This window comes from Sphaerodactylus townsendi, linkage group LG16, assembly GCF_021028975.2.
Source record: "Sphaerodactylus townsendi isolate TG3544 linkage group LG16, MPM_Stown_v2.3, whole genome shotgun sequence".
In the NCBI taxonomy this organism is placed as follows: Eukaryota; Metazoa; Chordata; class Lepidosauria; order Squamata; family Sphaerodactylidae; genus Sphaerodactylus; species Sphaerodactylus townsendi.
Genome location: NC_059440.1, coordinates 7,273,511 through 7,297,769, shown reverse-complemented (window position 1 = coordinate 7,297,769; position 24,259 = coordinate 7,273,511). Strand labels below are relative to the sequence as shown.

Genomic DNA, 24,259 nt, shown 5'->3' with positions numbered 1-24,259 from the left:
CTCCAGATTAGAGTGCATCTGCTCTTAATCACTACGCCACACCTGAGACCTTTGGGCCGGGGACTGAGCCCAGGGCATCATGGGAGGGAAGGGTGTCCTTGTTTACAAGTCAAACCACTGGGCCTCTGGGCCCAGCTTGGTCCCCTGAAACTGGCAATCACCATCCAGGCTCTGAAGCAGGCCTTTTCCAGCACCTGGGAGCCAAGATCTAATGGGAAATGTCAGCAGCCAGCGCTGGATGGCCTGCAGGCAAAACCCAAGTTAAATTTACCTTTCACAGTGTATATGTATCTGCAGATAGGGTTGGGCACCATTTGCAGAGGGGCCAGAAACCACCCTTCCTTTGCTTGCTGCCGGGGTTCGCGTCCTGTTCAGAGCTTGTGTATCTAATCTGGAGGAACCGGGTTTGATTCCCAGCTCTGCCGCCTGAGCTGTGGAGGCTTATCTGGGGAATTCAGATTAGCCTGTGCACTCCAGCACACGCCATCTGGGTGACCTTGGGCTGCTTATGCCCAGACCCTTCTGCTGCTCAGGGGAGGGGGCTTGAGTGCGAACGAGGCCTATAAGGTGTTGCATGAGGCCTATAAGGTGTTGCATGGGGTTCCAACCCCTCGGGGCCAGGAGGTCGGTCAGACTATCTTATAGTTGCTTCCCTTGCCAGTTGGCTGGACTTCCAAGTAATGCCTCACCTTTCTCTTTCCTAAAACTGTTAACTGTGGCATAGTGGTTCAGAGCAGGTGCGCTCTGATCTGGAGAACCAGGTTTGATTCCCAGTTCTGCCACCTGAGCTGTGGAGGCTTATCTGGGGAACTAGAGTAACCTGTACACTCCCACACACGCCAGCTGGGTGACCTTGGGCTAATCACAGCTCTCTCAGCCCCACCTACCTCATAGGGCAGTGATGGCGAACCTTTTCGAGACCGAGTGCCCAAATTGCAACGCAAAACCCACTTGTTTATCGCAAAGTGCCAACACAGCAATTTAACCTGAATACTGAGATTTTAGTTTAGAAAAAAACAGTTGGCTCTGAGGCATGCGTTACTCAGGAGTAAGTTTTGTGGTAGTTGGTGGCTCTGTTTTGAAGCAACCGTGCAACTCTTCCAATGGGTGAATCACGACCCTAGGAGGGTTTACTCAGAAGCAAGCCCCATTGCCAGCAACCGAGCTTACTCCCAGGTAAAGGATCATGCTTTAGTTTTTCGCGCGAAAATCAGTGGGGTTTAACAGTGCTTAACAGGGTTACCTACATTACTTCCCCAAAACTAGGTCTTACGTTTAATGCTAATAATCGAGCCCAGCAGCCCAGGCTAGCCAAGATGTGGGGCGGGGGGACTCTGTTTGCACGTGCCCACAGGGAGGGCTCTGAGTGCCACCTCTGGCACCCGTGCCATAGGTTTGCCACCACTGTCATAGGGTGTTTGTTGTGAGGGGGGAAGGGCAAGGAGATTGTCAGCCCCTTTGAGTCTCCTGCAGGAGAGAAAGGGGGGATATAAATCCAAACTCTTCTTCTTCTGCTGCTTAGCACACCTGAGGTTTGACTCCGTAGGCTGGAGACCAGCTCAACTCCGGCCTGAAGCGCCAAACTCATCTCACCTGCAAGCCAGATCGACGTCGCAATCTTTGTCGATGTAACAGGGGCTCTTCCCGCCCAGCTCGAGCGTGACAGGCGTCAGGTGCTTGGCAGCGGCCTCCATCACTATCTTGCCCACGTTGCTGCTCCCGGTGTACAAGATGTGGTCGAATCTCTGCTTCAGGAGCTCTGTCGTCTCGGGGACCCCTCCGGTGACAACTGGATACAGGTCCTTCGGAGGGGGACGAAACAGAACGAGGGTCGTCAGGCAGTTCGGCCCCGGCGGGGAACACGGGAAATCAAGAAGCTACAATTTGCCCTTGAGGAAATTCTGGGATTAGGATGGGATTTATGGGGCCCCAAAGAAGGAAACCATCGACTCTTTCGGTGGACCCAGGAGATTTGGAAACGGCTGACAGAGATGCAGGTAGGGCTGGGGGTATCTGCTCCGAGGCCAAGAGAACATAGAACAGTGATGGCGAACTTATGGCACGGGTGCCAGAGGTAGCACTCGGAGCCCTTTCTCTGGGCACGTGCGCACAGAGTTCGTCGTGGGGGGGGGGGGGCAGAAAATCATCCCCCACACACACACCTAGGCTGGCCTGGGCCACTGAGCACGACATGCGTGCACCACATTGAGCAGGGAGGACTCGGCTGGCGGGCCTGGTGTCTGTGCTCCAAGTGGCTGCTGTCCGGGTGGGGGTGACGCAGAGGAGGCAGTGATGCTAGGGAGGCACAGAGCGGTGTGCGGGGGACTTGATGGCTAGAGCAGGCTGGCCCCTGCTCGAGCAGGTGGGGCGGAGGAAGAGGGAGCCAACCAGTTTTTTCTAAACTAAAACCTCAGCATTCAGGTTGAATTGCCATGTTGGCACTTTGCGATAAATTAGCGGGTTTGGGTTGCAATTTGGGCACTTGGTCTCAAAAAGGTTCGCCATCTTTGACATAGAATATAACATTTGACGGCTGACCCAGCAAGGTTCTGTTATGCTAATGTCATAAAAGGGGTTGAGGTTCAGAGGAAGAAGCAGCTGAGTTTGGATTTATACCCCTGAGTTTGGATTTATACTTAACTCAATCATAAGGAGTCTCGACAGGGGCATTGGTGCCTGCAGGGGGTGAATTTTTAGACATATCAGCACCAAAATTTCAGTGTATCATCAGGAGACTGTCCCCAAGTTTGGTGAGGTTTGGTTCAAGGAGTCCAAAGTTATGGACCCTCAAAGGGGGTGCCCCATTCTTTGCTAAGGAGATGGGGGCTACCCTGTTGAGGGTCCATAACTTTGGACCCCCTGAACCAAACTGCACCAAACTTGGGGGGGGTACCATAAGGACAGTTTCCAGATGATACACTGAAATTTTGGTACTGATACATCCAAAAATGCACCCCCTGCTGGAACATCCCAGAAATTTGCCCAAGAAATCTTTGTTTTCTGAGTTTTCTGTATTGCTGTCAATGGGGGTTGCAGGCTGGGGGGGGGGGGGACATTTCTGAAGGCACAGTCTCAAAACTTTCAGGGTCTCATCAGGAGACTTCCCTAATGATAACCCCCAGGTTTGGTGCAGTTTGGTTCAGGGGCCCCAAAGTTATGGACCCTCAAAACTGTAGCCCCCATCTCCTATTAGCTCCCATTGGAAACAATGAGGGATGGGGGCACCCCCTTTGGGAGTCCATAACTTTGGACTCCTTGAACCAAACCTCACCAAACTGGGGGGTCGCATAAGGACAGTCTCCTGATGATACGCTGAAATTGTGGTGCCACTAGCCTAAAAACTGCACCCCCTGCAGGCCAAAAATGGAAAACCACTAAAAATACCCAAAAACGAACCCTGCATTTTGATGCCCCCCACAAGATGGTGCCCTGGGCAGCTGCCCACCTTGCCCAATGGGCATTACGCCCCTGAGTCTCAAAGCGGCTGACAAACACCTTCCCTTCCTCTCCCCACAGCAGACACCTTGGGAGATAGGTGGGGCTGGGAGAGTTCTGAGAGAACTGTGACTGGCCCAAGGCCACCTGGCAGGCTTCACGTGCAGGAGCAGGGAAAGAAACCCAGTTCGCCAGATTAGAGTCCACCACTCTTAGCCACTACCTGAGGCAGGAGAGGGGAGACCTTTGGAATACCCCGCCACACCCACCTTGTCCAGGTACTGCGGAAGCAGTTCTGCGATCAGCTTGGCGGCGTGTTCGCTGACCTCGGAGGGCTTGCAAATGACAGCGTTCCCTGAAAGAGAGCAGACAGCAATTCCAACTCCCGCCGTTCCATCCTCCTCATCCCCACGGTGCTCAGGGCACGGTGCACAGATCTCCCCGCTTCCATTTTAATCTTCACATGTATCCCTGAGATATCAATTAGGCTGAGAGAAAGAGAAACGCTCCAGGAGCTTGATGGCAGGACAGAATTTGAACCCGGGTCTGCTTCGATCCTAGTCAGACAAGCTTGCTGCTGCTACACCACACGGGCTCTTTATTATGCGCAGCCGGCAAGACAGGAAAACCAGAGGCTGCGAGTGTGTGAAGAAGCACGGCATATCCTGCAGCTGGGATAAAGAGAAGGGCCCCGTAATTCCGAGACGAAACCTGTGTCTCCCCCTCCTCTCGAATTGTGTCCCGTCGCCCCAATAAATACACCTCCTTGAAGGCAGCATCTCCTGGTTCCCCAAGAGGTGCAGTTTGCAGTATTGGATGCAGAGCTCAAACTCAGGAGCATCCTGGCTTTCGATCATTTGTACAAGAAATGAAACCAAGCTCCCAGTCCTCATGGTGGCAGAGCGGCGACTGAAAGCACGTGAGCCTGCTGACATCTCAGGTTTAAGGAGTTGGTCTAAGGCCGTGGTGGCGAACCTTTGGCACTCCAGATGTTATGGACTACAATTCCCATCAGCCCCTGCCAGCATGGCCAATTGGCCATTCTGGCAGGGGCTGATGGGAATTGTAGTCCATAACATCTGGAGTGCCAAAGGTTCGCCACCACTGGTCTAAGGCCATTAACGGGCTGGGATCTTCATATTTTAGGAACCGCATCTCCCGATGCTGCCCAAATCAGAACCTCCGGTCCTCGCAGGCAAATCTCCTGGTGGTCCCTGATCCCTCGGAGATACATTTAGCCTCAACAAGGGCCAGGGAATTTATTACTCTGGGGAACCTCCGCTTGGTGGAATGCTTTACCATCTGCTATCAGGGTCCTGCAGGACCTGAAAGAGTTCAGAAGGGCCTGTAAAACTGAATTATTTCACCAAGCGTTTGGTTGAGGCCAGCCTCGCTTCCATCCAGCTGTCATCCGCACCTTTTCCGGACTCTCCTAGGAGGGCGGGAGTAGATGAGGATTTTGTTCGGTCGCATGTTTTTAATCTGTTTGTGGTATGTTCTTGTTGACTAGTGGTTAGCAGTTTTATTAAGTCAGTTATTAGTATTAGATGGAATTGTATATTCATATGAATCTTATCAGCCGCTCTGAGCCGTTTGGAAGAGCGACATATAAATCGGATAGATAGATAGATAGATAGATAGATAGATAGATAGATAGATAGATAGATAGATAGATAGATAGATAGATAGATAGATAGAGAGAGAGAGAGAGAGAGAGAGAGAGAGAGAGAGAGAGAGAGAGAGAGAGAGAGAGAGAGAGAGAGAGAGAGAGAGAGAGAGAGAGAGTCCCTTCTCGGCAGCAGACTTACTGAAGCCCTCTCTGGGTGGGGAAAATGGCGCCGTGGCCATGACCCCTGAGGGAAAGGAAAAATTCCTCTTGCTGAGGAGAAGGGAAGACGGGAGGTAGGGGAGCACACACACTAGGGAAAAAACTCACAACAATCAAACAATCCACAAAGGGAAAGGGACACACAAAGGATCCACAGAAAAAAATGAGAAGCTGCAAGGAGCCTGACGAAATTGCTGCTCTCACTAGCGAGGCAGGAAGATACTGGGGCAGTTTGGGCGCCAACAGGAAGTCATCAAAAGCTCTTCCTGCCTCACTAGCAGTTGGTAAAGAAGTACAACCCATCAAGATGGCCGGAACCACCCTAGGAAGGAAGGAAGGAAGGAAGGAAGGAAGGAAGGAAGGAAGGAAGGAAGGAAGGAAGGAAGGAAGGAAGGAAGGAAGGAAGGAAGGAAGGAAGGAAGGAAGGAAGGAAGGAAGGAAGGAAGGAAGGAAGGAAGGAAGGAAGGAAAGCTGGAAAGGGGACTCAACAAGGTTTCCAGTGGCCAGGTCCCCCCCCCGTGTCGCTCGTATAACTCTGCATAGGTGAGGGCCCAGAAGATTTTTTCATTCATAATGACGGGTGTGAAGAGGTCCTCAGCAAACCTGGGTTGGCCCATTTCCTCCGCTTGCGGGGAGGCCAGTACTCAGAAGGGACCGGGTTACCTGCCGCGATGGCCCCAACCAAGGGCTGCAGGACAAGGGCCACAGGGTAGTTCCAGGCTCCAATGATCAGGACCACACCCAGGGGCTCGTAGTGGACATACGCCTCGTCCATCATCACCATGATGTTCTTATCCATGTGCTGCGGGGCGGCCCACTGGGAAAGATTGCTCACCGCTGCCTCGATTTCCGACAGCACGCCCATCATCTCGTAGGTGAAGGAGCTGTAGGGGTTCTATGGTACAGCCAAGAGGGCAAAGCGTTGAAGAGTTGAAGAAGAGTCTGGATTTACAACCCCCCCCCCTTCTTTCCTGTAAGGAGGCTCAAAGGGGCTTACAATCTCCTTTCCCTTCCCATCCCCAAACAAACATCTTGTGAGGTAGGTGCGGCTGAGAGAGCTCCGAAGAGCTGTGATTAGCCCAAGGTCACCCAGATGGCATGTGTTGGAGTGCACAGGTTACTCTAGTTCCCCAGATAAGGCTTTACAGCTCAGTGTAGGAAGCGGCAGAGCCGGGAATCAAACCTTGGTTCCCTCCAGATTAGAGCTGCAAGACTTGCTCTGGAACCACTACGCCTACAAAGTTAGCAGTTTCCAGGAAAGAGAAAGGTGAGAAGCTACATTTGGAAGTCCAGCCAACTGGCAAGGGAAGCTAAACTATAACCCTGCAAGCCGCATCTCCCTCCTTGGCCCCCCCCGAGGGGCTGGTGAAACCCCATGCAACACCTTATAGACCTTGTTCACACTCAAGCCCCTCCCCTGAGCAGCAGAAGGGTCTGGGGCATAAGTAGAAGGCTGTGGGGGGAGGGGGCTTTGAGAAAATTCATTTCTCCCTTTCCTTTCTTCCCAGTGGAGACCCTAAGTTCTGTAGGGGAGGGTTCTTATATCTCCAGAGTGTTAGTGGACCTGAATACCTCATCAGTTTTTTTCTAGCATGGCCAATTGGCCATGCTAGAAGGGGCTGATGGGAATTGTAGTCCATAACATCTGGAGTGCCAAAGGTTCACCACCACTGCAAATGGCTTACACAGGCTATGCCAAGACATGGGACAAGCCCAAGATCACCCAGAAAGCTTCCACGACGAAGCAGGGATTCAAACCTGGATTCTCCCGGATCCTAGTTCGACGCTCTGACCACTACGCCACGCTGGCCACTGAGGACCTCCCACAGCTTCTCCTCCCTCCAATCGCTTGCCTGCATTCCACTGAGAAAGGGCAGGGCTGGGCAAATCAAGGGGAGGGCCTATGGCAGGGGTCTGCAACCTGCGGCTCTCCAGATGTTTGTGGACTACAATTCCCATCAGCCCCTGCAAACATGGCCAATCTGGGAGACCTTACAGGGTCCCTCCTTAAGCAAGGTCCTGTTTGCTGCCTGGCTTGCTCCTGGGAGGATCACAACAGACATGGCCAATTGGCCATGCTGGCAAGGGCTGATGGGAATTGTAGTCCACGAACATCTGGAGAGCCGCAGGTTGAATATCCCTGGGCTATGGAGAGAGAAGCGGATGGTGTCCAATCCAGCCGGGGGACAACCCAAAAACAGGGAATGGAGGACAGAGAACGGAGGAAGGGGTTCACCAACCTTATTCAGATCTGCTTTGAGGGCCTCACTGAATTCCTTCTCTTTCTCTTTCACCATCTTCTCCACAGCCTTCAGCTGCTGGATTCGAAACTCCAGAGGGCGACTTTTGCCGCTGTTAAAGGCTTTCCTGGCCCGCTCCACCACTGATTTGACGTCTGCCATGGCTTCTTAAAGTCTGCCGGGAGAAAAAAGCAGCAAGCCACTTGAAACCTCGGTACGCACCAACGGCAAGCTCCACTCCGCCCTTCCGGAACGACTTTTATTCCTTGAACGTGGCCTTCACTACACCCCCCAGAAAGGACAATTTGAAATAAATCACGTACAACAACAACGACGAGGAGGAGGAGGAGGAGGAGGAGGAGAAGAAGAAGAAGAAGAAGAAGGGGAAGAGGAGGAGTTTGGATTTATATCCCCCTTTCTCTCCTGCAAGGAGACTCAAAGGAGCTTACAATCTCCTTGCCCTTCCCCCCTCACAACAAACACCCTGTGAGGTAGGTGGGGCTGAGAGAGCTCCGAGAAGCTGTGACAAGCCAAGGTCACCCAGCTGGCGTGTGTGGGAGGGTACAGGCTAAACTGAATTCCCCAGATAAGCCTCCCACCCAGCTCCAGGCCAGTAGCAGAGCTTAAATCCAAACCCAGTTCCTCCAAGATTAGGAGCCATAGCTACACTTAAGCTCTTTAACCTCCTGCACCACTGCAATATTAAAATTAGTTCAGTCGCATGATAACCAGGGTTGCATTTAACCCTAACCCGCACGACAGCTGGGGTCGATTCACAAGGTGGGCCGAACAGCAAAACGAACTGAAGTTTTCTTACCACTTCTGGTGAGAAAGTACTAAGCGGGAAACTACAGCACGACTGTAATGAACAGTTCTCAGCTCTTATCAAGAAAGCAGCACAACGAACCTCCACCTACAAGCAAGACAGGTAAAGGTGCAAATACCAGGTGTCAAGGATGGCACTCGATTGATTGATGTGCTACCTGGCTCCAGACCAGGGCTGTAAAGAGGAGGTGATAGTATCTAAATGATTGAGATGCCACCCTGTCAACAAGACAGCTTTAGATATATGTTCCTTGCCTACTAAACCATTGTGCTAACCTATGGTGCTCCAGATGTTCATGGACTACAATTCCCATCAGCCCCTGCTAGCATGGCCAATTAGCTAATGGGAACTGTAGCCCACAAACATCTGGAGCACAGTAGGTTGGCCACCCCTAAGCTAAGGGGACATTCTTACCTCGATCTCTCTATTACAGTGGTTCTCAACCTTCCTAATGCTGCGACCCTTTAATACAGTTCCTCATGTTGTGGTGACCCCCAACCCTAACATTTATCCATTTTACAGATGGAGAACACCGATGCAGAGAGTCTTCGGCGACTTCCTCTGAGATCGAACTCGCGAGCAGAGTTTTGACAGCAGTACTGCAGTTTACCACTCTGATCCATGGAGCTCATCACAGGCAAGGTAGGGGTCTCTATATACTCAAGGGATTCTCCAGGTGTGCAGAAAAACAGGACTGGCAGGTAACCAAAAGATAAAAGAAAAACACACACATTCCAAAGGGGCGAGATTTTGACTGAGTATGTCTCAAGTTCCCCAGAGGAGGCGAAGAAGAACAAGAAGAAGAAAAGGAGGAGTTTGAATTCATACCCCCCCACTTCTCTCCTGTAAGGAGGCTCAAAGGGGCTGACAATCTCCCACCCCCCAACAAACACCCTGTGAGGTGGGTGGGGCTGAGAGTGCTCGGAAGAACTGTGACTAGCCCAAGGTCACCCAGCTGGCGCGTGTGGGAGTGCACAGGCTAATCTGAATTCCCCAGATAAACCTCCACAGCTCAAGTGACAGAGCTGGGAATCAAACCCGGTTCCTCCAGTGCACCTGCTCTTAACCACTACGCCACTGAGGCTATATCATTGAAGGCTTTCATGATCAGAATCAACTGGCTGTTGTGGGGTTTCCAGGCTGTGTGGCTGTGGTCTGGTAGTTCGGGCCACAGATAAGAGTTTGGATTTATATCCCCCCTTTTTCTCCTGCAGGAGACTCAAAGGAGCTTACAATCTCCTTGCCCTTCCCCCCTCACAACAAACACCCTGTGAGGTAGGTGGGGCTGAGAGAGCTCCGAGAAGCTGTGACTAGCCCAAGGTCACCCAGCTGGCATGTGTGGGAGTGCCCAGGCTAATCTGAATTCCCCGGATAAGCCTCCACAGCTCAGGCAGCAGAGCGGGGAATCAAACCCGGTTCCTCCAGATTAGATACACGAGCTCTTAACCTCCTACGCCACGGCTGCAGGTGAAACGTTAAGAGCAAAAACTACCAGGCTACGGCCACACAGCCTGGAAAACCCACAACAGCCAGAGCAGAGGGTGTTCAACTGGTCGAGCCTTTGCAAATTTACAGAATCCCAGAGGGGGGGAAACTGGGATTGCCAAACTGCTTCCCTCCACCCCAAGCACCACGCCTTGCCATAATAACAAGGCTGCCATAAGGATAATGAACGCTGAGCCCTTCAAAGGCCGAGAGCGTTGTGCAAACACTTTTTATCATTCATAAAATAATCTGCAGCTAAGCAGTAGAAGTTCCACCGCTCCCTCTGATGGCTCCCAGGCCCTCTGGAGCCCCAGCTGGCAAAATAAATCCCTTCTTGGCACACCCATACTTACGCCTCACCCTTAAATTAATCTCCGCCAACCCAAGCCAATATTCAGTGTTCTGCTTGCCACATCTGTTTTTGCAACTCCTCCTTCTGACAACCCTGATCCTTCTCTCTGTACGATAGTGGCAGACTTTCTCCTGGAAATTACCAAACGCCAGTAGATTTCCTTCGACCTAACATTTTATTTCCTGTTTTGTATATGCTTTTTAATCCGTTTTTTTAATTATTGTGGTACTGTTGTCTATGCCAATAAAGGCTTGCTTCTATTAACTCTTCCTTCTGAACTGATGGGAGGAACTGGTTGTGGCGGGTTCTCCGGGCCGCGTGGCCGTGGTCTGGTAGATCTTTGTTCCTAATGTTTCGCCCGCATCTGTGGCTGGCATTTTCAGAGAGAAGTCTGTCATACACTGTGTCCAGATGCCAGTCACAGATGCGGGCGAAACGTTAGGAACAAGATCTACCAGATCATGGCCACACAGCCCGGAAAACCCACCACAACCAGTTGAATCCGGCTGTGAAAGCCTCCGGCAATAGATGGAAGGAACTCGGCTCCAAAAAGCACAGCCGCCTGCACGGTTCAGTTCGGCATGCAAGCCAAATCGGAAAGCTGGTGTTTCCCACCTGTCTTCTGCAACCAGGACCCCACAATGAGAGGTCTTCTCCTTCTGTTGGAGAGCCACACTAGAGTCGCAGCCAAACACGGCAGCTGCAGGATCAGAGCAACCACCCTTGGGTTGATTTTCAAAGTATCAGATTTGAGGGCAAGACTGGAGAAAGTAGAAACGTTTAAGGAACTTCCTCACCAACACCACAGGAAGAACCCTGCTGGTCTGGGTGGAAGTTCACCTCATCCTACCCCCCAACAATGGTTTCTGGCAGCCCACGGACAAGGCATGATGGGAATGCTCTTTCCTCAAGTTCTGTCCCCAGCATCTGGAGGTAGCTTGCCTCTGAATATGGAGGTTCCGTTCAATTATCGTGGTTAACCATCACAGACACTGATAGTCCAAAAAAAGAGGGAATGGACTAAGAGCAGGATGAAAAATGTTCTGCATGCTTGGTGATTTGTTTACAATCAAGGACAAAGTCTGGTTTACGTGATTTACGATCAAGGACAAAGTCTGTTGGATTCAGTTCCCCCGGGCTGCTTTGGCTTAACTTTAGCCCGCTAGCTAACAAAAAGTTCGTTTCTCTGGTTTTCCAAGTCTCACTTTCCAAAGCTGTTTACTTTCTGGTCTGAAATGGCTGAATATGACTGTTAAGCTATTTACGAAAGCCTGCCTACACCTGCACAAACGCAAGCCGGCCTTTAAAAAAAATGTATTCCCTGCCATCAGGGAAGTTCCTTTTGCTCCACCCCAATGCGCAAAGGGAGCACTGGGGTTGTAGGAGAAGCAGCTAGGCTGGGTGGCGTCTTGGTCCCCCAACCTGGCATTTCTCCTTCTGAACAGAGCAAAGAGCCTTCTATCCAAGCAAAACGGCCCCCAGCTTGCCCGTGTCTAATTTCTTGTTAGGAGACCTTCAAAGGGCCTGACATCACGTTTTTCCCCAGATCTACAAAAATCTTCCTTTTAAAAATATATATATATTTATTTTACACATCTAAATAACACATACATAGAAAGATAAAGAAAAAAAAATTCCGATCTAGTCCCCTCTCCCCCTTATAATAATACTAAATGAAAAGAAAAAGAACATATACACAAACACCTGCACATATGTGGTGACTTCCAGCTACCTCACTAAGGATCCAAGCATAAATCTAACTCTGTGCTTATAATTAATGTCTACATTTTTTCACTTTTAATCTTTCTTATAAAGTTGTCTTAATCCAGTGGTGGCGAACCTTTGGCACTCCAGATGTTATGGACTACAATTCCCATCAGCCCCTGCCAATTGGCCATACTGGCAGGGGCTGATGGGAATTGTAGTCCATAACATCTAGAGTGCCAAAGGTTCGCCACCACAGTCTTAATCCAATACACTGTTTTCATCTAAGTCCCGAATCCTGCCGTTGTTTCTCTGTTTGTGTATGTTTTGAATAAGTAGACCGCAAAGGATTTCCAGTTCCAGAACAGGGGGGAGAAGCTAAAGCCGCCCTCTCTATGCCTTGGTCCTGATCCAAATCGAGCTCTGACAAGCCCCAGGTCTATGAAATCAAGTGGGTATTGCATGCTGGGGCTTGTGAGGGCTCAATTTGGATCAGGACCAAGGCATAGAGAGGGGGGCTTTAACTTCTCCCCCCTGCTGTTCTCCTGCCCTCAAACAGTCCAGGATGGTCCGCACGTAGCCCACTGATTCTCCACATCCCTCGCTGAAGGGCTCCACATGCACTAATGGGGTCCTTCCCGGTTTCTCAAACATTACACTTCAGGTAAGGGCAGAGGATAATGCCCACTTTACCTGCATGTCACCATCCTGATGGGAATCGGGCCCGCATAAGCTCAGGATTAGGTAACCAGCAAACTTGCAACAGACATTTCATCGTGCACAGATCTGGCAATAGTTAGAAGCTGCGATCTTTCAGCCAAAGGTTTGCAAAATCCTGCCATTCCCTCCCCAGAATTTGGCACTTTCATTCACTCATCCAGAATATGCTACGAAAAGATTGAAGGATCAAAGAAACCCCAACTCGCTTCCCCGATTCTCCAACTATACTCCCAAACGGCCCCTTTTTTTACATCTCCAAAGTGAGACCTTGAACAATGGGGGTCCCAATCCCCCTCCTCCTGACAGTTCTCTTACCCCGCAGACAGCACAGCATCCACAGAGGGGTCACCTCCCAGCTCCACACAACGCAAGACTATAAGCCGCTGTATCCGCCCCAGAGGCTCTCCCAGCTGTTATGATTCAGGCAACCAGATGCAGAATGAATTGGATCCTTTTAACAACTGTGCAGGGAAAGGAATTCTTGGACGACGCAGATTTCCCCACCCCTCCCTTGGAACTGCCAACAACATTCCCTCTTTTATATCTCTCAGCCTTTGAACCTGGCCAGACTAGCTGTGACAACAATACTTCAGTTCAGCAAGTTGCACAACGGCCCTGTAAGGCGGGCCAATACGATCATGCCCTGTTGCAGGTGAACAGATGGGAGGAAAAGGCTAAAAAAGCAACGGTTTGGTTAACACCACTCCATAGGACCAGATATGAACTGGGTGCCTATGGCTCATATCAGGTTCTTTTTTGAAGACCTACACAGATTGGGACCGGGGGACCTGAAGGGTTATCTTCTCCCATATGCTCCTGTCTGCATGCAAAGGTAACAGTGAGAGGTACTTTTGACTGCCCCAGTAATCACATAAGTTCCTCTGATGGACATTCAAGAGGCAGGGCCTTTTTGGGGGGCCACTCCCTGGTGACGGAACCACCTCTGCCAAGAGGCTCACCTGGTCCCTTCACTTTCAATCTTCAGAAGACAGTTGAAGAAAGGTTTATTTAGGGCAGCGTTTGACTAAAGTGACTATTTACTGGCAGTCTTCAGCTGCGATTGTAAATTGTGGATTTTATGCACTCCATGGTTTTGTTTACATTTTAATTATTAAATTTAATATCCCGCCCCCCCCTTTTCAGGCCCAAGACAGCAGACACCAATTATATAATGTTAAAAAGACATAAATGTCTAATAAAATCGGCAAGTGGTGATTAAGTTCAATCAGTGCTGACGCTGCCACACCGATAGGATCTTTACTACATGCAGAACGGCTAGTCAAGGATGAGATCAAGATGTTAATAATTTGTTGGGCAGGTGATTAATGGAGGGGGAGGCCAGATGTATAACCACAGCTGCTTTGGCCACAGGCCTGGCGGGAGATGGTTGCAAGCTGTTTTGTAAGATTGAAAGGTAGCTAATAAGTAAAATGATCAGTAAAACAACCCTAGTTCCGGCAAAGTTTCCAACGCTCTTGAAGGAACCACGTGCCTCTTCTCCCTGCATATCTCTGCCTCCAGTCTCTTCCCCATTCTCTCCCAAGTCTTCCCCCCCTCCCCATGCAACTGCTCACTGTTCAGATTTTGCACCCCTGAGCACACAAACTCATCCCACCCCATGACACAGAATTACAATTTCAATATTCTCATTCATGCCTAGGGAAGGTTTTTTGGAATCTCCCCATTGCCTTTTAGGATTCTCAATTTTTAAAGTGTTTCTGGGCCAGCAGGGACAGGCAGAAATTCAACAGCTGATGATTTTAGAAGCATTGACAAAGGTGGAGGCTTCACGAACTGAGTTTCAGGCTACGGCTAAAGAAGACAACTGTAAAACCAGATCCTACCCACCTAAACATAACCTTTCTTTCTCTCCTCTAACAATGCACTTAACTCTCGTTTTAGACTCCCAATTACTCAGCATTCTGGCAGCCATTCGGTCTGTTCACCAGCTAGGAAGGAGGCAGAAATCCAACTGGTTCAGCTCACACCACTGATAGGTCTTCTCAGCACCGGTTGGATTTCTCCCTGCATACAGGGTGTGGGGGGAAGGAAAGCTGTTGGAAAGCATTTCCCATCGACCCGAAAACCCTGTTTAACCCCCTTGTTATTTAAACACCCATCATACACATTCCATGCACAGTGGAGGGGGAGTCCTAGCACAGAAGATGCACGGCAGGCAGACATCCACCAGGTACATCTTGTCTCATCCCCCCCCCCCCCCCCGCCCATGATTTTCAACCAGGACCGTTCTGCAGCTGCATGGAAGGCAACCGTTCAACATGCGCGGCGTTTGCACGGGAAAGCTGCACCTGACGAATGCCTGCCTGGGAAGGGGTGCAAAGTCTAGCAGGAAGCCCCCCGACCAAGGACATAAAGAGCGCTCGCTCACCTCCACAGTCGTCACGGCAACCCTCGCACCCAACCGACCACTTTCACTTTCACCTGCCACCTCCCCCCGCTTCCGGTCAGGCGACAGCCTCCCACCGGAAGATGGGCAGCCCAGCTTCCGGTCCCCTGTAAGTCCCTCCTCTACGCTCAAATAGATGGGGGATGTTTCCATGGAGACTGACTCTTTCCTCTCCCCCAGCAATGGGTGAATGTATGGAGGGCGTCCATACATTGATGGGCTCCAGCCCATCAGTTTTAAAGAAAAAAAAACCCCCTTAGATTTAAAATAAAGCAACCAAATTATTCTTACAAATATTACCCAGCCAGGAGCACGTCCATACACGGCCCTCCAGATGTCATGGACTACAGTTCCCATCATCCCCCGCCAGGAACTGTAGTCCATAACATCTGGAGGGCCGCGAGTTTGACGCCTGTGATTTAAGAGCTCCAGTCCATAAGATTTTTTTAAAACTTAGTTTTAAAAATAAAGCAAGCAAATTACTCTTAAAAATATTCCCCGTTGCCAATAAAAGGATTTGATATGCACGCGCCTCTGTTAAGAATGTCATACTGAAACAAGACCGCTTTCATAAATAATGCTTGTCTTTACATCGTGTCAAGCTGTGATTACATTGAGTTAAAGTGACAAGGATGTGGTTCATCATTTCACCCTAGACAGGAGTTATGAAATTATCCTAACACAGCGACTTGAAAGTGCTGTGCCGTTCTCACAATAAATTCACATATTACCCATCAAAACGAACAACCAGGAAGCATCTTTGTTTTCGGATGGGCCAAGGTTGTCACCGTCCCCTCCCTGCTCTGATTTCGGGTTGCGATGCCAAAATGCGTGTGTGTGAAGCACTGTCCAGTCAGTCATAGCTGACTTATGGCAGCCCGACAAGGTTTGCGAGACAACAGATGAACCCCAATGGTTTGCCGTCACCCACCTCTGCACCACAAACCTGGACTTCCTCGATGGTCTCCCATTCAAATACAACACGGGGCTGACCCTTTTGAGCTTCTGAGATCTGACAAGGCTAGTCCATAAGATTTAAAAGAACAAAACTTAAGATTTAAAAAAAAGCAACCAAATTATTCTTACAAATATCACCCAACCAGGAGCACATCTAAGTACTTCAGTCCATAAGATTGTTTAAAAACGTAGTTTTAAAATAAAGCAAGCAAATTACTCTTAAAAAATATTCCCCGTGCCAATTAAAGGTTTTGATGTGTATGTACCTCTGTTAAGAATGTCATACAGAAACCAGATTGCGTTCATAAATAATGCATGTGTTTGTGTCATGTTAAGCTGTGATTATATTGACTTCAAGTGACAAGGATTTGATTCATCATTTCACGCTAGAAAGGAGTTATGAAATTATCCTAACATGATGAAAGTGCTGTGTAATTCTCACAATAAATTCACATATTACCCATCAAAACGAAAAACCGGCAAGCGCATTTGTTTTTCGATCATTGCCTACCTCTGCGTCACAACCCTGGACTTCCTCGGGTGGTCTCCCATTCAAATACAATACAGGGGCTGACCCTTTTGAGCTTCTGAGATCTGATAAGGCTAGTCACCAAATAGCACCCAGTTAAACATTTTCTAGCACGGAGACGGTGATAAGAGAGCGGGTGTGTAAACCTGACCTACTTGCTGGCCACTGCTATGGTTCACCAACATACAGGAGCAGAGAGATTTTTAAAAAGTGAGCTCATAAGCTGGAGGAGAGCTTCCGCCCAAATGTGCATGAGAAACGTGGCTCAATGTATTGTCGAAGGCTTTCACGGCCGGAATCACTGGGGTGTTGTGGAGTTTCCGGGCTGCAAGGCTGTGTTCCAGTAGCATTTTCTCCTGACATTTTGCCTGCATCTGTGAAACGTCAGGTGAAAATGCTACTGGAACATGGCCTTGCAGCCCGGAAACCCCAAAACACTCCAAACTTTTCTGAGTCTAATGACACACTTTCTAGGGTTGCCAAGAGCAAGGCTCTTGGGCTTAGAACTCCCACATAAACAGACAAATTTTGCCCACACAGAACACGTCAGGGGAGAAAGCTGCCAAACGTGAAGTTTCACCCGTCATGCAGCTCCTTTGCCACCAGGCAGAAAAGAACGACTGGGAGATCTTCAACAATTGTCTCGGGATGTTGTGTTCTTCTAGCATTGTCAAAATGCAAGGGAGGCTGCCAAGTTTTAAAACAGCTGGGCTTCTCTGCCTTTAAATTGCACCTCTGGCAGTGATGTGCAGCGGTTGAAAGAGGATGGGTAACAGAGTGTCCTGCCAATGGGTAACAGAGTGTCCTTCCTCTCGTTAAAGGATTTGGGTGGAAGAGACTCCCTTGCTTGCGCCTCCCAGAGAAAACACGTGAGCCGCTCACAGTATCTGCCGCAGCAGGGAAAGCATCAAAAGTGTTTGTTCGGAGGTGATGAGTTTGCAGTTGTGCGGCGCTGCTCTTAGGAAATCCGGCCTTTGCCCCATAAATGCAAGAGGCGAGGCAGGCCCCCCACCACCGGGAGGGGGGAGCTGCCTACAGCGGCCAAGTCATAAGCAGAGCATGACTCACTGATGGTGCTGACAAGGCCATTCGTTCTGCCCTGTCACCAAGGGGGAAATGAAGCTGGCCAGGTGACGCGTAGGCGGGATGTGGGGATGGCAGACAGGCCAAAATGGAAGCCAGAAAAGACAATCCTAGAAAGAATGTGAGGAGTGGAAGAACCGGAGTAGAGCTGACAGCTGGAAGCAGGTTTCGGAAGCCACAGAGGAACAGGGCGCGCAGAGAGAAAACTGAGATCTCAGCGGATCCCAAATGTAACCGCAGTTACACTGGAAACAGTGATGGAGGGGAAGAGAATCAGCAGCAGAGAGAGCCAGCCACGACAGGAGAGCAGAGCCAGAGAGAGTCACTGAAGGGATCCAAGGCAGCAGAGCGGCCTAGGAGAATGAGGAAGAAGTGGGGTGCTAAGAAGGGAGTGAGAACAGAAAAGCTGGAATAGCCTTCAGATTGATCCAGCAAGGTGACAGTTCTTGGACCTTTACTAACATCACACTCTGAAACAGAATTGGCTTCATCTGCTGCAGCATCACACCTCTGGCTTTCTTCGGCCTCATTAATAGTTTTCATAGCAGCTCTGCTTCTGCTGCTTTGCCAAGTGCCTCCTCTAAGGCATTGCCCTTGAGGCTTATTTCTCTCTCACCAGCACTGTCACTCCCCCATGTTCGGTCCGGTCTCCAAGGGCTGCACCTTCATCACCTGGGCGTAGCGCCAGGGTTTTTTAGACACTCAGCTCCTCGACTTGCAAATTGGCCTCTGTGCTTCAGCGGCCCAGGGGACACAAGGCTGCCCTTAGGGGGCCCAGCCCGAGGAGCCCCGGCACTGGCTGCTGTGCGGACTGTGGCTGACGCAGTTCGGGGCGGTGGGCACCCCAGGCGATGCGGCACACCAGCCTGCCCCGATCCCGCATCTCCAGGTGCAACCTTGCTTTTTCTTCCAAGCAAACTTTGAGGCGGTGCAACCACACTGAGAGGGGTGGCGGGCATGTGGGGGGGAGGGGGGCCACCCACAGCACATGACACCCCAAAGCCCCAAGAGTCTCCCCACCCTCCCACCTGGACAGCAAAGGGAAGGAGGCGGCATTTCTGTACCTGGCTGCCTGCAGAGGCCAGATCGCCGAGCAGCCGCTGGAGAGGAAGCTTCTGCGGGTAGAAAAAGGGGTCAGAGGCGGCGGTTCGATCCCCCAGAGCAGCCTTTGGGAGCGCGCAGGCTGGGCGGGAGGGGGGATCCCGGGCAGCCCCTGGCCGGCCCCCCCAGCCGCCCTCCCCCGGCAGGCCAAGCTCCGCTGAGTTGGCTCCTCCAGCCCAGCTGTCCCGGGAAGTTACCTGCTGCAACTTGGGCGCAGACGAGCGCGCCCTGCCCGGAAGGAACGAGTTGGATGCGCGCCCAGGCCCCGCAGCCGCGATCCTGAGCGCGCCCAGCCCCGTCCTCTCCGCCGCTCCTCCAACAGCCAGCCAGGGGCGGCCCCGCTCCGCCCCACGGAGGCGCGGCGGGGACGGGGCTTGGCAGCCACCCAGGCCCGCCGCTGCTGCTGCTGCTGCTGGATGAACAGATCCAGCCCAACCCACGACTCTGCAAGGTCGCAGCCAGGGGCGCAGGAGCCAGAGCCTTCCCTCCCCTGCACGGGCCAGTCAGAGGTAGACTGCCTCTGCGCGGGGAGGCTCGCTTCAGCCAGCAGGGCTAACAGCCAGGAAGGATTCTGTAGGAATGTGGCTGAGCCTCCTGGAAAGCAGGAAAGGGCAGATCACCTTTCCATGCGCAGGTTAGGTTTACGTCAGTGATGGCGAACCTTTTCGAGACCGGGTGCCCAAACTGCAACCCAAAACCCACTTATTTATCGCAAAGTGCCAACCCGGCCGTTTAACCTGAATACTGAGGTTTTCGTTTAGAACAAAAAAAAAAACAGTTGGCTCTGAGTTACTCGGGAGTAAGCTAGGTGGTAGTCGGTGGTTTTGCTTTGAAGCAACCGTGCAACTCTTCCAACAGGGGAAATGGCCCTAGGAGGGTTTACTCAGAAGCAAGCCCCATTGCCAGCAACTGACCTGACTCCCAGGTAAAGGATCGCGCTGTAGTTCTTCGCATAAAAATCAGTCAGGTTTAACAGAGCTGAACAGGGTTACCTACACTGCTTCCCCAAAACTAGGTCTTAGGTTTAATGCTAATAGAGCCCAGTGGCCCAGGCCAGCCTAGATAGGTGGGGGTGGGGGTGGCGCGTGCCCACAGAGGGGGCTCTGAGTGCCACCTCTGGCACCCGTGCCATAGGTTCGCCACCACTGGTTTACATGCATAGGGACATTTCGAGGTCCATACTGCACCCCTGGATGACAAGTCAGGCTGGGGAGCTCCTATCTCCCCCCCCCCTTTGAAAAGCTGCAATGAGAGATCACACTTTGGATCAAGACCATCAGGGCAAAGAGGAGGGTCCCCTTCACTCACTCACTCACTCACTCACTCACTCACTCACTCACTCACTCACTCACTCACTCACTCACTCACTCACTCACTCACTCACACATACACACACACACACAAACATAAGAACTAGCCTGCTGGATCAGACCAGAGTCCATCTAGTCTAGCATTCTGCTTCTCGCAATGGCCCACCAGGTGCCTTCGGGAGCTCACCTGCAGGAGGTGAAAGCAATGGCCTTCTGCTGCTGCTGCTCCTGAGCACCTGGTCTGTTAGGGCATTTGCAATCTGAGATCAAGGAGGATCAAGATTGGTAGCCATAGATCGACTTCTCCTCCATAAATCTGTCCAAGCCCCTTTTAAAGCTATCCAGGTTAGTGGCCATCACCACCTCCTGTGGCAGCATATTCCAAACACCAATCATACGTTGTGTGAAGAAGTGTTTCCTTTTATTAGTCCTAATTCTTCCCCCCAGCATTTTCAATGTATGCCCCCTGGTTCTAGTATTGTGAGAAAGACACACCCATGCAATTGTTTTGTTACCTGGCACAACTCCCTTGTAGGCGTGCGCACTATTTGAGGGTACGGTGGATTCACCCGCACCCGTTCTTACCGGTAGCTATGTCACGTTTTGAGACCTTGTCCCACAAGCGAGAAACAAAATGCGTTTTCACATAGCCAGCACGCCCCTTTCCCGCCATGCAGTCCATTCCAGTGTACAACCCCCTAGAGATGAGGTCGTTCCACCACTTTATCAGGTATCCGCTTCGACAGGTATCCTGTTACCTGCGCGCACACACATACACACGGTTCATCGCCACCGCTTCCCAGCCACGTACCTGCCAGACCTGCCCACAACCGTCTTCTGCGCCAGCCGAGGAATTCTTTTCTCCAGTTGCCAGACAGGGTGGTTCGCATAAATAGATGAGCACGATTATTACAACAGGTGGGAGCAGCACAATTACGGGCTGCCAAATCCAACCGCAAGGTTGCCTCCCTGTTGGTTTCTATAAACAGCTTTAGGGCAAGGACCGGCCCAACTGGATCCCCCAGCAAACTGACCCAGCTGCTGCAGAGTTAAGTTCAAAAAGGCATTTCAAAACCTGCTCAAATCTCTGCATATCCTGGTTTGCTGTGGTCCCCCTTTTCCAACACTGAATGGTGGTCTTGGCCTTCTCGGGTTGCAGACAGATCGGGTTGCCAGGTATACACAGGGCACTGTTTTGCACACAGGATGCGAAATCTGTGCATTAAATGCGCAAGTGGCATTTCCCTCGCCTCCAGGACAGAGAGGCATGTTTAATTTCCGAATGAAAACCAGAAATATTGTGAGGGAAAGTCCGCACGCAGCCTGTCCTCCGTTTTGTTTCTGTGACCCAGGTTTTCGTTTCGAGAGCCCTTAGACTTCCATACAAGAACATTTCCCAGTAACAAAGAGGCAATGAGGATCCCAGGCAGTTGAAAATGGTGGCCAAGTTCCTGCTCGATATTGTGAAATAAGTCTCTGTCTCTCCTTTTATCCACTTATTTTCTTGAAGTTTGTACTGTATGAACTACGAGCAGTTGTTTTACTCCGTTAAACTCTGGATCATACCACTGCACAGTTTTATCTGTATTTTCTCTTGATGCCTAATAAAGGTTTTTGAACTGAATTGAATTGAACAAAGAGGCAGTGCTCTTATCTATGCATTTATCTATGCTCTATCTATGCTCTATCTATGCATTATCAGCGCATTTCCCAGTAACAAAGAGGCAGTGCTCTTATCTATTACTTACTGTTCTTTTGGTTCAAAGTTCTTCGACCAATTGAGATTCATTCAACCCTCTTACAGGCAATTGACGCAGCTCAACAGTTAGCAACCGCTAAGGCAGTTTTCCAGTCCTCATTCACAATCCTCATTCCAGTCCTCATTCACAATCCTCATTCCAATCCTCATTCACAAGGAAAAACTGGGTGATTTGTTGAGATGCTACATTCAAATAACTTATTAAAGGGGAGGACAAATTGTTTTTTCTCGAATCAGTCCAGAATTCACACTTTAGTAAACCATGTTTGAAGGACTCAAGCCGACCAGATCCACATTTACAAACTCTGTCCAAATATATTACGCCTGCAAATACGCCTTCCGGTATGACTCGCTTTCCAAAAATTACGTGACCCCAAATGTTAGAGCCACTCAGATCACCCAAAATGTTAATACGTGTCCCAGAAAGTCCTTTGTGATAAATGCATTTTGAGCTAGAATGTCTTTTATGGTACCTTGTGCTCTGGCTAGCCCGAGGGGGAACTTTGGGAAAGGAATTCACAGGCCCTGGAATTTGCTCTTGGCTAGAGCAGCATGTCTTTGAGAATTTCTAGGATGTAATAAATGCCCCTTTTAAGTTGAATTTATGATGTGCCTGCAGTTTAGGATGTTAGTTTAGTTAGGTTCTTCAGTTAAAGGTTTTGTTATTGTTACATTTAAGAAAGCCATGCCAATAAGTATCTGTAAAGTCTTGCCCATAAGTATAAGTACATGTGTTTATCCTTTAAGGTTTCCCTAACGTCTAAGTTTAGAAATGTTATTTTTGAAATTTGTGTCTGATGGCCAAAGCAGTGGCCAGAAAGGCTGATATTAAGGGACAAGGAAGTTAGTCCTGGAATTCAGTTTGGACCGACGCCCAAGTAATCCCATCTTCACCAACAAAAGGGCCTTTTGACTAACAAAGGATGTCACCCTGTTTTGCTATTGGACTGTTTGAAGTTTTACTCTCAGGATCCAGAAGCTCATTGGACTGTTCACATTCTTACTTTCAGGATCCAAGAATTCATTGGATCATTTAAACTTGTCTCTGTCTAACACTCCCAAGGAACCACCTCAGGCAAGAAGGTGCAAGCTTTTCTTCTGGGATTTGATCTCATCAGCATGTGCAAAGGGATTGTTTTCTCCCTTTGGCGTTCTAGGATATTTTCTCTGTATTAGATGGAAGGAGACTGCCCCCTTCCTGGGTTTTGCACTATGGGGGTGGGACTGCCCTACACCCCCTTTCTGGGTTACTGGGGAAATGTATAAAAGGGGCTGATGCACTGCCATGTGGGGGTCCTTTTTGCTGAGCTGTGCCAAGAAATCACTTGCCAATAAAGAGCCTTCCTGCTTTTGAAGAAACTCTGGTCTCCTGCGCCTTTCCTCCTTGCCTTGCTGTCACGAGCTGAAATCACTTGAAATCACTCCTAGAAATCACTTTATGTTACCGGGGTTGCGGTAACAAACATACCTGCACATATATCCTGCCCAGCATCTAGGTAGGCTAAAGGGATGGAACGGAAACTTGCAAGCAGGTGCTTCAGATTCATCTATTCCAATTCATTTTGACCGCTACTTCGGCTAAAGGGATGAGACGGAAACTCGAGGGACTTCTGGCATTCCACGCTGGTTGAGGCCCTCGGATGCTCCCAACCTTACTTGCTAACAGGAACAATTGTAATGCCTTGTCGAAGGTTTTCATGGCCGGAATCACTTGGGTGCTGTGTGGTTTCCAGGCTGCATGTGTTCTAGCAGAATTCTCTCCTGACGTTTCGCCTGCATCTGTGGCTGGCACCTTCAGAGGATCTGTGCATTCAATCTGTGCATTCAATCTGAAGATCCTCTGAAGATGCCAGCCACAGATGCAGGCGAAACGTCAGGAGAGAATGCTGCTAGAACGCGGCCAGACAGCCCGGAAACCACACAGCACCCCAGGAACAATTTTGCTGGTTTGCGGAGCAACCTTTTGTTCGGCACTCACCTCCCCAGAATTGGCGACCTTAAATTTGACAGGTGGACTAAAGCACTGGGATACAGACTCACTAGTTCTGAGAAAATCTATGACAGCGGTGGCAAACCTATGGCACGAGTGCCAGAGGTGGCACTCAGAGCCCTTTCTGTGGGCACGCATGCACAGAGTTCGTCATAGGGTGGTGGTGGAAAATCACCCCCCCCCCCACACACACACACATCTAGGCTGGCCTGGGCATGATCCTTTATCTGGGAGTAAGCTCAGTTGCTGGCAATGGAGCTTGCTTCTGAGTAAACCCTCCTAGGCTCGTGATTCACCCATTTGAAGCGTTGCACAGTTGCTTCACCAAGCTTACTCCTGAGTAACGCGTGCCTTGGAGCAAACTAAAACCTCAGTATTCAGGTTAAATTGCCGTGTTGGCACTTTGCGATAAATAAGTGGGTTTTGGATTGCAATTTGGGCACTCTGTCTCGAAAAGGTTCACCATCACTGATCTATGATCAGCAAGTGTGAGTGAGCCAGGAATATTTGGAAGCAGGGCTCCCCCCCTATAT

General features: G+C 50.2%; 1 protein-coding gene across 12 annotated transcripts in view; it reads right to left on the bottom strand.

Moving 5' to 3' along the window:
* Positions 1–19,019, bottom strand: part of ALDH3A2 (aldehyde dehydrogenase 3 family member A2) — a 41,126-nt gene extending 22,107 nt beyond the window's left edge. For 4 of the 12 annotated variants that reach the window (XM_048519034.1, XM_048519025.1, XM_048519035.1 and 1 more), the window contains exons 1-6: positions 18,865–19,019; positions 18,631–18,681; positions 7,504–7,678; positions 5,927–6,158; positions 3,705–3,790; positions 1,594–1,802 (exon numbers count right to left, since the gene is read on the bottom strand). In XM_048519034.1, coding sequence (XP_048374991.1) covers positions 1,594–1,802; positions 3,705–3,790; positions 5,927–6,158; positions 7,504–7,665 — 689 coding nt within the window. In that variant the 5' untranslated portion in view covers positions 7,666–7,678; positions 18,631–18,681; positions 18,865–19,019. Of the gene's footprint in view, positions 1–1,593; positions 1,803–3,704; positions 3,791–5,926; positions 6,159–7,503; positions 7,679–8,320; positions 8,417–12,905; positions 13,021–14,979; positions 15,101–18,630; positions 18,682–18,864 lie in introns of those variants that run through there. The other 8 variants (XM_048519028.1, XM_048519030.1, XM_048519036.1 and 5 more) reach the window with 8 other exon arrangements.
* Between the last annotated feature and the right edge of the window lie 5,240 nt (positions 19,020–24,259).